Source organism: Echeneis naucrates, chromosome 12 (assembly GCF_900963305.1).
Source record: "Echeneis naucrates chromosome 12, fEcheNa1.1, whole genome shotgun sequence".
Lineage (NCBI taxonomy): Eukaryota > Metazoa > Chordata > Actinopteri > Carangiformes > Echeneidae > Echeneis > Echeneis naucrates.
Window position 1 is genome coordinate 439,325 of NC_042522.1, and position 15,938 is coordinate 455,262.

Sequence of the window (15,938 nt, forward strand, 5' to 3'; positions counted from 1 at the left end):
TTGCCCATGCCCTGTAGATTTTTTGCTTCTTGAGTAAAGTCCTTTTTTCCACCTACCTGGTTTCCGGCTCCTGCATCTGGGTCCTACCCGCAACACGCTCACCGCGTTCTGCCCCCCCAGTCCTGACACTGAGGTGCTTAGGACCGAGTACAATAACTTCTGTTTTGTCAGAGTTGAGAAGTAAAAAATTTCCAGTCATCCAGACTTTTATGTCTTCAAGACATGCCTGCAGTCTGACTATCTGACTGACTTCATTTGGCTTCATTGATAGGTACAGCTGAGTATCGTCTGCGTAGCAGTGGAAATTGATGCTGTGTTTCCTGATAATGTTGCCTAGAGGAAGCAGATAAAGCGTAAAGAGGATTGGTCCAAGTACCAAACCCTGCGGGACTCCATGACTGACTACAGTACATGAGGAGGAGCTGTTGTTTACATGAACAAACTGATGTCTATCTGATAAGTAGGATTTGAACCACTTTAGTGCAGTTCCTTTAATTCCAATTTCATGTTCCAGTCTCTGTAGTAAAATATTATGATCTATGGTGTCGAATGCAGCACTAAGATCTAGAAGGAGAAGTATGGAGGCTGATCCATCGTCTGAGGCCATTAGAATGTCATTGGAGACTTTAACCAGCGCTGTTTCTGTGCTATGATGGGCTCTAAATCCTGACTGAAACTCTTCAAACAAACTGTTCCCATCCAGATGCTCGTGTAGTTGTTTTGCTACAGCTTTCTCAATGATTTTAGAAATAAATGGAAGGTTCGATATGGGTCTATAGTTTGCCAAAACATCTGGATCAAGATTAGGCTTTTTAAGCTGGGGTTTGATGACCGCAGTCTTAAGTGCCTGAGGTACATAACCCAGAAATAAAGTCAGATTAACCAAATCTAGAATGAACGGCTCAATTACATAAAAGATCTCTTAAAGAGGCTAGTTGGTACTGGGTCTAATAGACAGGTTGACGGTCTGGATGATGAAACTATAGAAGCTAGCTCTCCCTGTCCTCATCCTGCAGGTGGTGACTCATCGCCATCCCATGTTCCTGCAACACCTGCTGGTCCCATATTTCATGAATTCTGCACTACAGCTCAACTCCATGAACTCCATACAGCAACATGTTCGTGCCTACACCCCCCCCCCCGCTCCAATGCCTGTCTCACTCTCTCTCTCTCTCTCTCTCTCCCACTCTCAACCCAACCGGTCGAGGCAGATGGCCGCCCCCCTGAGCCTGGTTCTGCTCGAAGTTTCTACCTCTTAAAGGAAGTTTTTCCTTGCCACTGTTGCCAAGTGCTTGCTCATCGGGGGATCTGTTGGGTCTCTTTAAATAAATTTATAAAGAGTTTGGTCTAGACCTGCTCTATTACCACCTAAATTTAGAAAAGTTAATAAACCCAAACTAAACAAAAGAGGAGCTAAAAACAAAAACCTAACTGTAATTAAAACAGCCACAAATTTAGTCTCAAATAACACTGCGATCAAATGTGGACTGTTGAACATTCGATCATTATCATCAAAATCTCTACTAGTTAACGATCTCATAGCTGATCACCATATTGATTTATTTTGTATAACTGAAACGTGGCTGCAGCAGGATGAGTATGTTAGCATTAATGAAGCTACACCCCCAACTCATGTTAACTGTCATATCCCTCGTACCACAGGTCGAGGAGGTGGGGTGGCTGCAATATTTCAGTCAAGCCTATTAATCAACCCCAGACCAAAATCTGGCTGCAGGTCTTTTGAAAGCCTCACTCTTAGTCTCTCCCACTCGGACTGGAAAGGTGAAAAACCAGTTTTGTTAGTTACAGTATACCGTCCACCTGGTCCGTACTCAGAATTCCTATCAGAGTTTTCTGAGTTTATATCAGAGTTAGTACTTAGTACAGATAAAATCATTATTCTGGGAGATTTCAATATACATGTTGATGTAGAAAGCGACAGCCTTAGTTCTGGGTTTCTTTCCCTACTAGACTCAATTGGCTTTTCCCAGCATGTGAATGAACCCACTCACTTTTACAATCATATCCTTGATCTTGTTCTAACTTATGGCATTGAAATTGACAAGCTAACAATTCTTCCCCAAAATTCTCTCCTGTCTGACCATTACCTTATTACATTTGAGTTTACTTTAATGGGCTCCACAGCATTGAGGAATAAATTCAGCTATAGAAGATGTTTATCTGAAGCTGCTGTGGCTAAATTTAAAGAGAACATTTGGTCATCATTCCCAACAATGCCATATCTAAATTTAAATGAGGATTTCTCCCATACGCAGGTTGATGACCTTGTGACTAGCACTATGGCCACACTGCGTTCGAATCTTGATAATGCCGCCCCTCTCAAAAAGAAAGTATTCAATCTGAGGAGGATGGCTCCCTGGTATAGTTACCAAATCCGTATCTTGAAGCAGACATCAAGGAAATTAGAAAGAAACTGGCGTTCCAGTAAGTCAGAAGAGTCTCACAGAGCCTGGAAAGACAGCCTAAAAACGTATAAAAAAGCTCTCCGCAGTGCTAGAAGTTCATATTACTCAGCACTCATAGAAGAAAACAAGAACAACCCCAGGTTTCTCTTCAGCACTGTAGCCAGGCTGACAGAGAGCCATAGCTCAGTTGAACCAGTGATCCCCTTAGCTCTAAGCAGTAATGATTTTATTAGTTTTTTTTCAGACAAAATTCTCACGATCAGAGAAAGAATTTATCAGCTCTTGCCTACGTTAGATAAAAATCCCCTTCTGAAGACGGCAACTGCTGAATCAGCTGCGGCGCCTCTTTTACATCTGGAATCATTCTCACCTCTAAATCTCTCAGAACTAGCTTCTATAGTTTCATCATCCAGACCGTCAACCTGTCTATTAGACCCAGTACCAACTAGCCTCTTTAAAGAGATCTTTTATGTAATTGAGCCGTTCATTCTAGATTTGGTTAATCTGACTTTATTTCTGGGTTATGTACCTCAGGCACTTAAGACTGCGGTCATCAAACCCCATCTTAAAAAGCCTAATCTTGATCCAGATATTTTGGCAAACTATAGACCCATATCGAACCTTCCATTTATTTCTAAAATCATTGAGAAAGCTGTAGCAAAACAACTACACGAGCATCTGGATGGGAACAGTTTGTTTGAAGAGTTTCAGTCAGGATTTAGAGCCCATCATAGTACAGAAACAGCGCTGGTTAAAGTCTCCAATGACATTCTAATGGCCTCAGACGATGGATCAGCCTCCATACTTCTCCTTCTAGATCTTAGTGCTGCATTCGACACCATAGATCATAATATTTTACTACAGAGACTGGAACATGAAATTGGAATTCAAGGAACTGCACTAAAGTGGTTCAAATCCTACTTATCAGATAGACATCAGTTTGTTCATGTAAACAACAGCTCCTCCTCATGTACTGTAGTCAGTCATGGAGTCCCGCAGGGTTCGGTACTTGGACCAATCCTCTTTACACTTTATCTGCTTCCTCTAGGCAACATTATCAGGAAACACAGCATCAATTTCCACTGCTACGCAGACGATACTCAGCTGTACCTATCAATGAAGCCAAATGAAGTCAGTCAGATAGTCAGACTGCAGGCATGTCTTGAAGACATAAAAGTCTGGATGACTGGAAATTTTTTACTTCTCAACTCTGACAAAACAGAAGTTATTGTACTCGGTCCTAAGCACCTCAGAAAAATACTATCTAATCATCTCATCAGTTTGGACGGCATTACTTTGGCCTCCAGCTCAACTGTAAGAAACCTTGGAGTAATTTTTGACCAGGACATGTCCTTTGTCCCTCACATAAAACAAGTTAGTCGGGCAGCTTTCTTCCACCTGAGAAACATTAGGAAAATCAGAAACATCCTTTCTCAGGATGATGCAGAAAAACTAGTCCATGCATTTGTAACTTCTAGGCTGGACTACTGTAACTCATTACTATCTGCATGTCCAAACAAATCTCTAAAAGGCCTTCAGTTAATTCAGAACGCTGCTGCACGAATATTAACAGGAACTAGGAAAAGAGATCACATCTCTCCCGTGTTAGCTGCTCTTCATTGGCTGCCAGTAAAATATAGAGTAGAATTCAAAATCCTTCTTTTAACGTATAAAGCTCTTAATGGCCAAGCTCCATCGTATCTCAGAGAGCTCATAGTTCCTTACTGTCCTAGCAGGCCACTCCGCTCTCAAGATGGAGGTTTACTTGTGGTTCCTAGAGTCTCCAAGAGTAAATCTGGAGGCAGATCGTTCAGTTATCAGGCTCCTCTTCTATGGAACCAACTCCCAGCATTGGTCCGGGGGGCGGACTCTTTAGTAACTTTCAAGACCAGGCTTAAAACTTTCCTGTATGACAGAGCGTACAGTTAAAAAGTCCTCTACTCTTTAGGTATGCTGCTATAGGCCTAGGCTGCTGGGGGAAGGACTGAGCTTCTCTCTCTCTCTCTCTCTCTCTCTCTCTCTCTCGCTCTCTGTCTCTCCCTGTCACCCTCTCTCCCTCTTTCTCTCTAACTCCCTCCTTGCATGCGCTGATAAAAACCATCCTTCTTAAAAAAAAAAAAAAAAAAAACAGTTTCACCCAGTTCTAAGCATTTATACTGCATTTACTAACCATGTTCTGCCAAAGTCTCTGTCTCTCCCAGTTCCTCTCCTCTCTCTCCCTGTCCTCATCCTGCAGGTGGTGACTCATCTCCATCCCATGTTCCTGCAACACCTGCTGGTCCCATATAGCATGAATTCTGTATTACAGCTCAACTCCATGAACTTCATGCAACAACATGTTCCTGCCTACACCCCCACCCTCCAATGCCTGCCTGCCTGTCTCTCTCTCTCTCTCTCAACCCAACCGGTCGAGGCAGATGGCCGTCCCCCCTGAGCCTGGTTCTGCTCGAGGTTTCTGCCTCTTAAAGGAAGTTTTTCCTTGCCACTGTTGCCAAGTGCTTGCTCATCGGGGGATCTGTTGGGTCTCTTTAAATAAATTTATAAAGAGTTTGGTCTAGACCTGCTCTATATGTAAAGTGCCTTGATGTAACTTTGTTATGATTTGGCGCTATACAAATAAATCTGATTTGATTTGATTTGATTTGATTTATATGTAGAGTGCCTTGATGTAACTTTGTTATGATTTGGCGCTATACAAATAAATCTGATTTGATTTGATTTGATTTGAATGGGGACGAAATTGGTCGGCAACTTGCTTGAAAGGCTTACATGAGAGCGAAGACGATCTGGCAGATGGTGTTTGTGAAGCTGAGGCTTAAGAAGGCTTTCCCAGGTGCATGGATGATTAGCTGAGAGCAGGTGAGATAAATGCAAATTGACTGGAGCTGGGGGTGTGGTCGTAGAAATTTACCGAGTGAAGCAGGCTGGAGACTGTGACACCAGAGATGATTCATCACCTGTAGGACAGGAGGGACAAACCTACATCCAGAGAGTAAACTGGGACAATAAGGATTTATGAGCTCGATGAGATATGATGGAGCTTGGTCATTAGGAGAATTTTACTGGTAATGTTGTGGTTCCCAACTGCCAGGCAGTGGGCCAGATAAGACATGGCAGTGGTGCCCAACGTGGTCATCCAATGTTCCAAATCAGATGTTGAGTTCTTCCAAAGTTTCAGGAAAAAGAAGGCTCTCAGAGTGTACAGATTCTTCTGAGGTTGCAGTGTTATTCAAAATACAGCAAGTATTCAAGCAAACAGCTGAGTGGTTGGGACCCTGGGTCTGAAAACACTTATCTTCCTTATATACCCCTTCGGTCCCTTGTTTTCTTAGCCTGGAGCTTCCCCTTCCTTTTAGAGACACCAAGCCTGAGGAGAGCCCTCACCATTGGAATTCCACCTACTTCGTGTTCTTTATCTGCCACTGCTAGACTTTACCCCCCATTTGTCTTTGATTCCTCTTTTCTACTCGTGGCACACTCTCATCGGCTAGTACTTTTTTAAACAGTTCTTCTGCATGTCTATTCTGGCCCTTGACCCTCTGTCTCCCTTGTTCTGCTTTTTCTCCCGGCCCATATCACTTTTCTCAAGGCCAACGCTGTTTTCTTTGTCTCTGCCCACATCGCTTTTCTTCTAAGCTCCCTTATCTCATACCTTTCTGCTGAACATCATATGCATTATCTGTGCCCTTGCTTTTATTTGTTCATCTTCAACCGCTTTATCTGTTTCCAGGGTGCGGGGCCTTTATGTGGGCCATCCTGTGTTCATGATTGCGTTCATGATTGCCCCCCCCCCCAGAAGTATCTATGCTTTTGCGACGATGAGTTATTGTATATTCCCCTGTGCTGCAGCCTCATCAGCTGCGTCGTTACCTCTAGCCACTAAGGTGTCGATTTTCTGGTGAGCCGGGCACTTTATGACAGCTACTGCTTCGGGGTGATGCGTGTCTTCTAACAGCCGGGAAATGGTGTCTTCATGTGTTATTGGCGTGCCAAGGCCCTCTGAAACCCTCTCTGTTTCCACGTGTTGCTGTGGACATGACATACAAAGTATGCGTAGGCTGAGTCAGTATGCACATTCAGCTTTTTATCAGCACCTAACTTGCAAGCTTCTGTCAGTGCCTTAATATCCGTGAGCTGGGCAGAGCGAAGCTGAGAAACCTTGACGGCATGGATTTCTAAAAATCTGTTGCCATTTTTATGCACTTATACTGCTGCATATCCTGAATTTGTGCCTATTGAGTTGAATAACAGGAGCCGTCAACAAATCTTCACGAGCGCATGTGAATGTGTTTGTGTATGCAGTTGTGTGGCTCACCTTCATCGGGCAGCACCATCTTGGTAGCAGGGTTTATGGTGTTGCAGCATTGGATTGTAAGTTCGGGTGCTGATTGTACCGACTCAGGCCAGGAAAACTGGCTATGAGGTGATACTAAGTGTGGGCTAGTGAGTAATGCATGCAGTTGGTGTGATGTGTACAAGGTCACAGGATGCCCTATTGTTAAGGAGGAGGCTTTTTGAAATGCAAACACTGCCACTGCCCTGGCCCCAGTGGCAGGGTGGCAATCCCGCCCCTACTTTGTTCAGCTTGGTGCTGTAAAATGCAAAAGGGTCAAATCAGAATTATTTGTATAGCGCCAAATCATAACAAAGTTACATCAAGGCACTTTACATATAGAGCAGGTCTAGACCAAACTCTTTATAAATTTATTTAAAGAGACCCAACAGATCCCCCGATGAGCAAGCACTTGGCAAGAGTGGCAGAAACCTCGAGCAGAACCAGGCTCAGGGGGGGCGGCCATCTGCCTCGACCGGTTGGGTTGAGAGTGGGAGAGAGAGAGAGAGAGAGAGAGAGAGAGAGAGAGTGAGACAGATTTTGGAGGGGGGGGGGGGGGTGTAGGCAGGAACATGTTGCTGCATGAAGTTCATGGAGTTGAGCTGTAATACAGAATTCATGAAATATGGGACCAGCAGGTGTTGCAGGAACATGGGATGGCGATGAGAGAGAGGAGAGGAACTGGGAGAGACAGAGACTTTGGCAGAACATGGTTAGTAAATGAAGTATAAATGCTTAGAACTGGGTGAAACTGTTTTTTTTTTAAGAAGGATGGTTATTATCAACGCATGAAAGGGGGGAGGAAAGAGCGAGGGAAAGGGGGAGAGAGGGTGACAGGGAGAGACAGAGAGAGAGAGAGAGAGAAGCTCAGTCCTTCCCCCAGCAGCCTAGGCCTATAGCAGCATACCTAAAGAGTAGAGGACTTTAACTTTTTAACTATAAGCTCTGTCATACAGGAAAGTTTTAAGCCTGGTCTTGAAAATTACTAAAGAGTCCGCCCAGGGTGTTTCCCTGGTGGGGAATCCTGCATCAGCACTGCACTTGCATAGCCCGATCGTTCTGCCACATACAAATGGAATGGCTTCAAATCAAATTAAATCAGATTTATTTGTATAGCACCAAATCATAAAGTTACATCAATATACTTTACATATGGAGAAGCGGTATCGACCAAACTCTTTACAAATTATTTTAAGAGAACCAACAGATCCCCCGATGAGCAAGCACTTGGCGACAGTGGCAAGGAAAAACCTTTAAAAGGCAGAAACCTCAGGCAGAACCAGGCTCGGGGGAGCGGAGTGAGAGAGAGCAACAGTGGGGGGAGGGCAGGAGGAACATGATGCTTCATGAAGTTCATGGAGATGATGCTGCAGTATGGAATTTATGAGGATATGGGAGCAGCAGACGAACATGGGATGGCGATGAGTCATCACCTCCGAGCAGGGTCACTGGTGTGTTATCTGAGTAAAGAAGCAATGCTACTATGCACTATGCACTATGTTAGGGCTATGATTTGATGTTTCCCAGATGTTTCCCAGAGAAACCTACAGTTTTTACTGATGAATTTAAGAAGGGAAGTGTGGAGCCAGCCTTTCCGATACACAAATAAGTTGCACCTGTGTCTCCCCTCTTGGCTTCTCTAGGCACCCCTAGTCCCAGAGGGCTGCCGGTCCCATCCAGGGCCCTGGTTGGCCCCCATTGGCACTTCTCCACGGTATCACTGGACAGTTGCGTTTGCGGTAGTCTGCCTGTCTGCATTCCCAACAGTTGTTGTTCATGGGGTCCTGGGTCATGTCTGGAGTGGGCTGGGCACATCCATACTGGAATAGAGGAGCTCCCTGCTGTTGAGGAGGTGGTCCACCCTGCTGGCTGGTTGCCTGTATCGTTGTTGTGGGAGGGCACCTTTACATCCTTTGGCCATCCCTGGACTCCCTCCTCTTGTGGGGAAGCTGGTCCTGCCCGGTATGGTCTGCCTTTGGTATGCACCTTTGCTGCCTCCCATTTTGCCATTCACATGTACATGAATAGGGGGTAAAGTGTTATGGCCTCAGAACGAGTGGACCCAAAAATACTGGAGACCACACGGTCAGGTTTAAAAAAATATTTTATATTTAGGAAGGAACACTTGAATTATTCTCTGGAAGACTCTGGGGAGGCATTAGTGAGCTGTACTACGCGAGACTGAATCATCTGGCAGAGTAGTGGAGACCGAGCTGGGATTTTCTGGAGAGGTGGGTGATTGCGGGATGGAAATCAGGTGTGCCTCGCTGTGCTCTTCAGGTCAGCCATGCCCCCGAGCCACCACCTGCGTTGTTGGAGAGAAACAAAGGAGAAGGAGGGGGGGGGGGCAACAAACAGAAGAGAACAAAACCAACACAGGAAACAGGTTGACGATGTGGCACCGCTGGAGACATCAGTGGAGCTTGGGTGGTTGGTTCTTTTTGGGTTATGGCTTGGATCTGTCCTGCAGATACCACTGGGGCTTGTGTCCTGACTTTTTCTTTTTCTTTCTTCTGGTTGGACAGCTCCCTTAGTTGGAGCCGTGTTAGTTTATTGGCCAGTTGTTTATTCAGCTCTTCTGCATCTTGTTTCTCCTTTCTGCATCTATCCATGTGATGCACGACCTGTTCTGAAAACAGCTGCCAGTCCATCTTCATCAATCCCACAACACCATCCAGGTGTTTCTGTACCGGTATAGCTTTTTTTTTTTTTTCAGTATAGCTTATATTACCATCAACTTGAACAGGCTTTTTCCATCGTGTTGTTTGTGTTCCACGGGCTTCCAGTTTCCTCTTTCCACTTGTATTGGAAGTTGTGGAGGAATTTTGCTGGGTACTTGTCATCCTTAAGGGTCTCCCCTTCCAGCGGCCATCTGCCTTGACCCAACCAGTTGAGTCAGATGGCCATGGCCCCTGAGCCTGGCTCTGCCTGAGGTTTCTGCCTCTAAAGAAAGTTTTTCCTTGCTACTGTCACCAAGTGCTTGCTCATTGGGGGATCTGTTGGGTCGCTTTAAAAAATTTTGTAAAGAGTTTGGTCTAGACCAAACTGTTTACACAGTCGCGACTGAAAGTTTGTCCCTTGATCGGTCTGAATTACTCGAGGGAGGTTGAATGTAGAGAAGAATTTTGTCAGTGCTTTGACTACGGAGGTAGACGTGATTTTACGTAGCGGGATTGCCTCAGGGTAGCAAGTGGCAGCGCACATAAGAGTGAGTAGATATTGATTTCCATTTTTAGTGCGGGGTAATGGGCCTACACAGTCCATGATTATTTTTTCAAAGGGCTCACCTATTGCAGGGATAGGGTGGAGTGGAGCAGGTGGAAGGACTTGATTCGGTTTACCTATTAACTGGCAAACATGGCAACTTCGGCAGAATTTCGCAACGTCAGATTTCAGTCCTGGCCAGAAGAAATGTTTCAAAATCATTTGGTAGGTCTTATTTATCCCCAAATGACCTGACCAGTTACTTAAGCACGTGTTGCCGATACACAACAGGAACCACAATCTGATAGGCACTAGAATCAGGGTCAACCACAGCAGGAGTCCATCCATTCCTTTGTTAATCAGATAGGCTATTGATTCATCATTTGCTTTGTCGGCACTTAAGACACTTTGAAAGCAACGCTTTAAAGTCAAGTCAGCCCTCTGCTCAATGGTGAGTCGTTCACTGCTCACCAGCAGCGTCAGGCTGTCCGATGAGGACATTCATGGACTAGCAGTATGCACGGGCTCAGCAGCTTTAGAAGGTGGAGATGCGGGAACTTTCTCCATCACAGATTCCACGGCTCTCTGGTCTGAAAAAGCATGACCTAAGCACGGTATCAGTTAAAGTGAATTCATCACGCTGACGGGCTTGAGCACGGGTTATAGCACAAGAAGGAAACTGGGGAAACCAGCACTTCCAGCGCAGGCGTGACCTTACCGCCAGCAATATCGTTACCCATAAGCAGAACTACGCCTTTTATGGGCAGGACAGGACATACAGCCACAGGGAAAACACCACTTATCAATTTGGATTTAATGTGGACTGTGTGTACAGGCCAAGGGATGTAACCCATTTCCACCCCTTGTATGGAAATACTATAACCACAAAATGGCAAGGCACTAGCCAGGATCACGGATTGAGAGCCACAGGTGTCTCTCAAAATGCGCACTGGGCATTGATCATCAGACTCACCTGTAAGAGATACAAACCCCTCAAAAATGTATGGGTTGAAATGGGGGTCTATATGATCAGAAGAGACAGGATTCATATCATATATTAGGAGTCGACACCTATAACATTCTGCTCTTTTCTCTTAAGAGTGGGGCAGTCGGCAATGAGATGTCCAGATCGGTGGCAGTAGTAACACTCTCTCTCATCTCGCCTGTTAACCGTCTTGGTCTGAACATTATGCTGTGCTGGAACACGAGGCTTTTCTGGGGCAGACGGAAACACTGACTTGTGCGTAAGCACGTACTCGCCAGCCAGTACAGAGGCAGTGGAGAGAGAGGACACTTTCTGTTCGTTTAAATAAACCACAGTGCGCTCAGGCAAACATTTCTTAAACTCTTCAAGCAGAATTAACTCACGGAGTGAATCAAAGTCACTTGCTTTACAAGAATTACACCATTTGTCAAAGAGATTTCCCTTTTCCCTTCCGAACTCAACATAAGTTTGTGCTAGGGCTTTTTGGTGTTTTCTAAACTGTTGCCGATAGGCTTCAGGGACCTATTCATAGGCATGCAAAATAGACATTTTAACAGAATCATAATTTAAGCTCTCCTGTAACGGCAGAGCAGCAACAGCTTCTTGAGCTTTACCGTGAATTTTACATTGTAGCAGGAGTAGCCATACGTCGTAGGGGCACTGGAGTGCAGATGCAAAGCATTCAAATGCAGCAAAATAACTGTACACCTCATTGTCTCTGAATGGAGGAACTAGAGAGATGTGCTTACTGATGTCAAAAGAGTCACAGGTAAAGCTGGTAGAAGGGGAAGGCATACTTGCATCCGCAGATGCTCTCGGTGCTTTGCCTTCTTTCAGCTGAGCTTCCAGCTCCAACTGACATAGGCGGACTGCTTTGTCAGCTTCGATCTCCATTTTTCTGATAGTCAGCTGGTCCTGCCGAGCCTCGGCTCTCTCTTGGTTCAACCCGAAGCCGTGCCAGGCGGACTTTCAGTCTGGCCTCAACCAGAGAATCGTGGCTTGTTGGTGAGAGGGGATCATAACGAGGCAAGGCAAACAGAGTTTTATGCCGCTCACTTACCTCATCAGTCTCCCTCTGTACAGCAGCTTTGCTCTCAGCTTTAGATTCAGGGACAGATGCACCCACAGGTGACTCACTAAGCACCAGCTACATGATTAATCCCAGTTCCACCAATTTACCTATGACTAAAGTGTTTACGTCTCTTTTTTGAATAGTTTTTGCAACAGAAATATTGAAATGGGCAGCTATCTCAATCAAATGATCTTTTCTGCATTTATGAACTTCGTCCAATGACGGGTTCTCTAAGAAGCTGTTCAAATCAAAGGACGCCATTTTCACTCTTACTTGCCAAAAATTAAGCACAAGCTTCTTTTGGTTTCCGGGTCTCCATTAACAGATTAGTGATCCCAGACGAGCCCCCACTTATGTTACGTCCAGCTCGTTTGGGGAAAAGGAAGTAACACAAAAAGCCGATGGTAAGAGGTAAAATAAAAGGTATTTATTAATAAAAGTAAACAGTTAACAAAAGAAGGTGGCCAAAGGGGAACACAAGAAGGGCCACAGTCAAAACATCAGCACAAATAAAATAATGAACCCAAACTAATAGCGTACACAAAATGTCTACGAAGCTAGATCTCAGAGAAGAACAAGAACCCCAAATCGGTTTTGTTTTAACGTAGCATAAGTATATGGCCACAGCGTGACGGCAAGTCAGGGTATGGGGAAACCCAGCTCACCCAGAACAAAGAATTGACAGCTGTTTTATACTTGGGGGTTGAGACAAAAGGCGGGCCCAGCCGATCAGCAGTCCGGCTACAGCTGGAGCAGTGAAGGCACGAGGTAGGCGGAGCACTCCCGGGGAATTCCCGGTGACGTCAAAGTTGGTATCCCTCCCTCTCGCAGGGTCCGCCAGGTGATCCACTCGAAAAAACAATCAAGAGAGAGTAAGAGACAGACAGATCCCCAAAATACCTTCAACAAAGCAACGGCAGATCTTACTAAAAACCCTCTACATCCTACTTGCACTGGACAAATCCTAACCTTCCATCCTCGCTGCTCAGCATCCTTACCTAGATCTGCATACCTGAGCTTTTTCCTTTCATATGCTTCTTCAACTGAATCCTCCCACGGCACAGTCAGCTATGAAATATACTTTCTTTCTAGTCCTAGACCACAAAATTATATCAGGCCTTAGCTTTGTGCAGGCTATTTCCTGGGGAACAACAAGCTTTCCTCCTAAATCTACCTGCATCTCCCAGTCACTAGCATCCTCTAAGCTGCCTTGCTTCCTTATTATCTTATTAACTTTCCCTCCTTCCTGAACAAACTGTATTGCAACTCTCTTTGTCTTTGACCCACCTAGAATTGCCTGCCTCCGTATATCTTCAATGCCTGCAGCTAAGCTTTTAAAACCTGGTTATGTCGCCACGTATATCGGCCTTGTGAGAGACTAACCTTACAACTGGACAAGATGTGCTTTAGAGTTGCAGCACCTGAACACAACGAACATAACGGGTCTCCATTTACCCAGAGTTTTAGGTTCTGGGGAGTTGGCAATACATCATATGTTGCCCCTATCAAAAATCTAATACTCCTGTCCTCCATACTCCACAGCTCTTTCCAACTAAGCTTCTTCTTTTCTACACTTTCCCAGTTCAACCACTGTCCCTGCTTAGCCTGAGCCACTGCCCTCGCACCCCTTAATGTTTCCTCCTGTCTACCAACCTGCTCTACAACTAGCTTCCTCTTCTCTTTGGGACCTGCTCTATTCCACATCACAGCATAACCACAGCATGGTTATTGTCAGCATATGTGGGGCGGGGGGTCCTTCCATAGAAGAGGCGCCTGATAACTGAAAGATCTGCCTCCTGATTTACTCTTGGAGACTCTAGGAACAAACCTCCATCTAAACAGTGTGACATTAAGAACTACTCAGAGATATGATGAAGCTTAATATGTTAACAGAAGGATTTTAAAGTGTACTCTGTATTTTACCGGCAGCCTAATTTTCCTTATGTTTCTCAGGAGGAAGATAGCTGCCCTACTGACTTGTTTTATGTGAGGGACAAAGGACATGTTCTGGTCAAAAGTTACTCCAAGGTTTCTTACAGTGGAGCTGGAAGCCAATGTAACGCCGTCCAGACTGATTAGATAGCGTTTCCCTGAAGTGCTAAGGGCCAAGTACAATAACTTCAGTTTTGTCAGAGTTAAGGAGTAGAAAATTTGGGTCATCCAGACTTTTATGTCTTCAAGACATGTCTGCAGTTTGACTATCTGACTGACTTCATTTGGCTTTATTGATAAGTACAGCTGATTGTTGTCTGCATAACAGTGAAAGTTGATGCTGTGTTTCCTCATAATGTTGCCTAGCGGAAACAGATAAAGAGTAAAGAGGATTGCTTCAAGTACTGAGGCCTGTGGGACTCAATAACTGACCACAGTGCATGAGGAGGAGCTATTGTTAGAATGAAGAAACTGATGTCTATCTAATAAGTAGGATTGGAACCATCTTAGTGCAGTTCCTTTAATCCCAATTTCATGTTCCAGTCTCTAGTAAAATATTATGATCTATGGTGTTGAATGCAGCACTGAGATCTAAGAGGAGAAGTTTTCTACAGTTGGAAAAGCTGTAAAAGTGCCACGTGCGAAGCATGGGGCACTACTTAATCTTCTCCATAGTTATTAAAGACTACTACTACTCATTAAAGATTTACAGGGCTCAGTTTGGTACAAGTAGGGGGATCAGGAGTTAGGTGGCTGTCATTAGCCATTGCCACGGGGATGGCTGATGTAAACAAGGCTCAGAGGAGTGTATACTTTTAATTGAGAATGGCCATTAAGGTGTTGCCAATTTTCTGTCAGATAGAAAATCAAGGTTATGGTCAGAGAGGAGATCCTGGATGAGATGTCCCTTGCTTGTGAGTAAGCAGATGTTAAGCAGAACAAAGTTGACAGCGGTGGAGTTTGACCTTGACAACCCTGGTTAGGCCAACTACTGCACGGCAATTGACTGCCTGTCTGGAGTTTCCACCAGAAACATTCCTCTTTGACCCACCAGAAAGTCCAGGCAGGCAAAATCATAAAAATGCTTAAAAAATTACCAGGTGCAGCAAGTTGTGCCAGCATCCGCTTAAACCGAAAGTTTGTAGTGGCCAGTTATTATTGTAGAATTTTGTTGACACCAGCATTTCATAGCCAATCCAAAGCCTATTTTTAATAACATAAACCAAAAAAAAAAACCAAAAAAACTATAATCTGTCGAACATTTAAAATCACCACTTTGTTGAGTGACTGTGTAAGAAGGACTTCACCAGGATTGGGTACATACAGCTAGTTATCTGTATATCAATCACATTTTCCTGTCATTTTGCCCTGTGATATTCTCTCTGTTGTCTGCTGGGATACAGGGACCGTTTACGTACCACCACGAACGTGTTGGGTGATTCGATTGGAGCTGGCATTGTGGAATTCTTGTCTCGACACGAGCTCCGCAGCAGAGATGTGGAGATGGGGAATTCTGTGCTGGAGGAAAAAGAAAGGAAGAAACCGTACAAGCTCATCTCCCAGGATAGTGATTTTGAAAATGATAAACATGCACATAGTGAATCCAACATGTAACTTAACCTTAAACATCTGCCACATCTGTCCACATACACAAACAATTACAGCTGATTCAGTTTTTTGGGTGAGGACCTAAATTTTAGAGGTTGTTGTTAACCATAGAGCTATTGCCATAACTTAATTTGCTTTGTTAACATTTCTTTGTCATATCCCAGAAGCAATACATTTCTTACATTCCTCTTTGACCCAAACTGATGAAAGATCAACTCCTTTCATTTAGCCATCTGTCTGTGCGTCAGGTAGGACCATCTTAACCACTTTAATCAATGTTTTCAAAATTCAATCAAAATTTTCCCAACAATAGCGGCTTGGTGTTTATTATTACGAGAACATTAGACATTTTATGTTTTTTTTTTTTTTTTGGTTGTT

General features: G+C 44.4%; 1 protein-coding gene across 1 annotated transcript in view; it reads left to right on the forward strand.

The window, feature by feature from the left end:
* The window catches only part of LOC115051808 (excitatory amino acid transporter 1), a 36,211-nt gene extending 20,645 nt beyond the window's left edge, over positions 1-15,566 (forward strand). Inside the window, exon 9 of the mRNA XM_029515479.1 lies at positions 15,356-15,566. Coding sequence (XP_029371339.1) covers positions 15,356-15,566 — 211 coding nt within the window. The remainder of the gene's footprint in view (positions 1-15,355) is intronic.
* Positions 15,567-15,938: the final 372 nt, after the last annotated feature.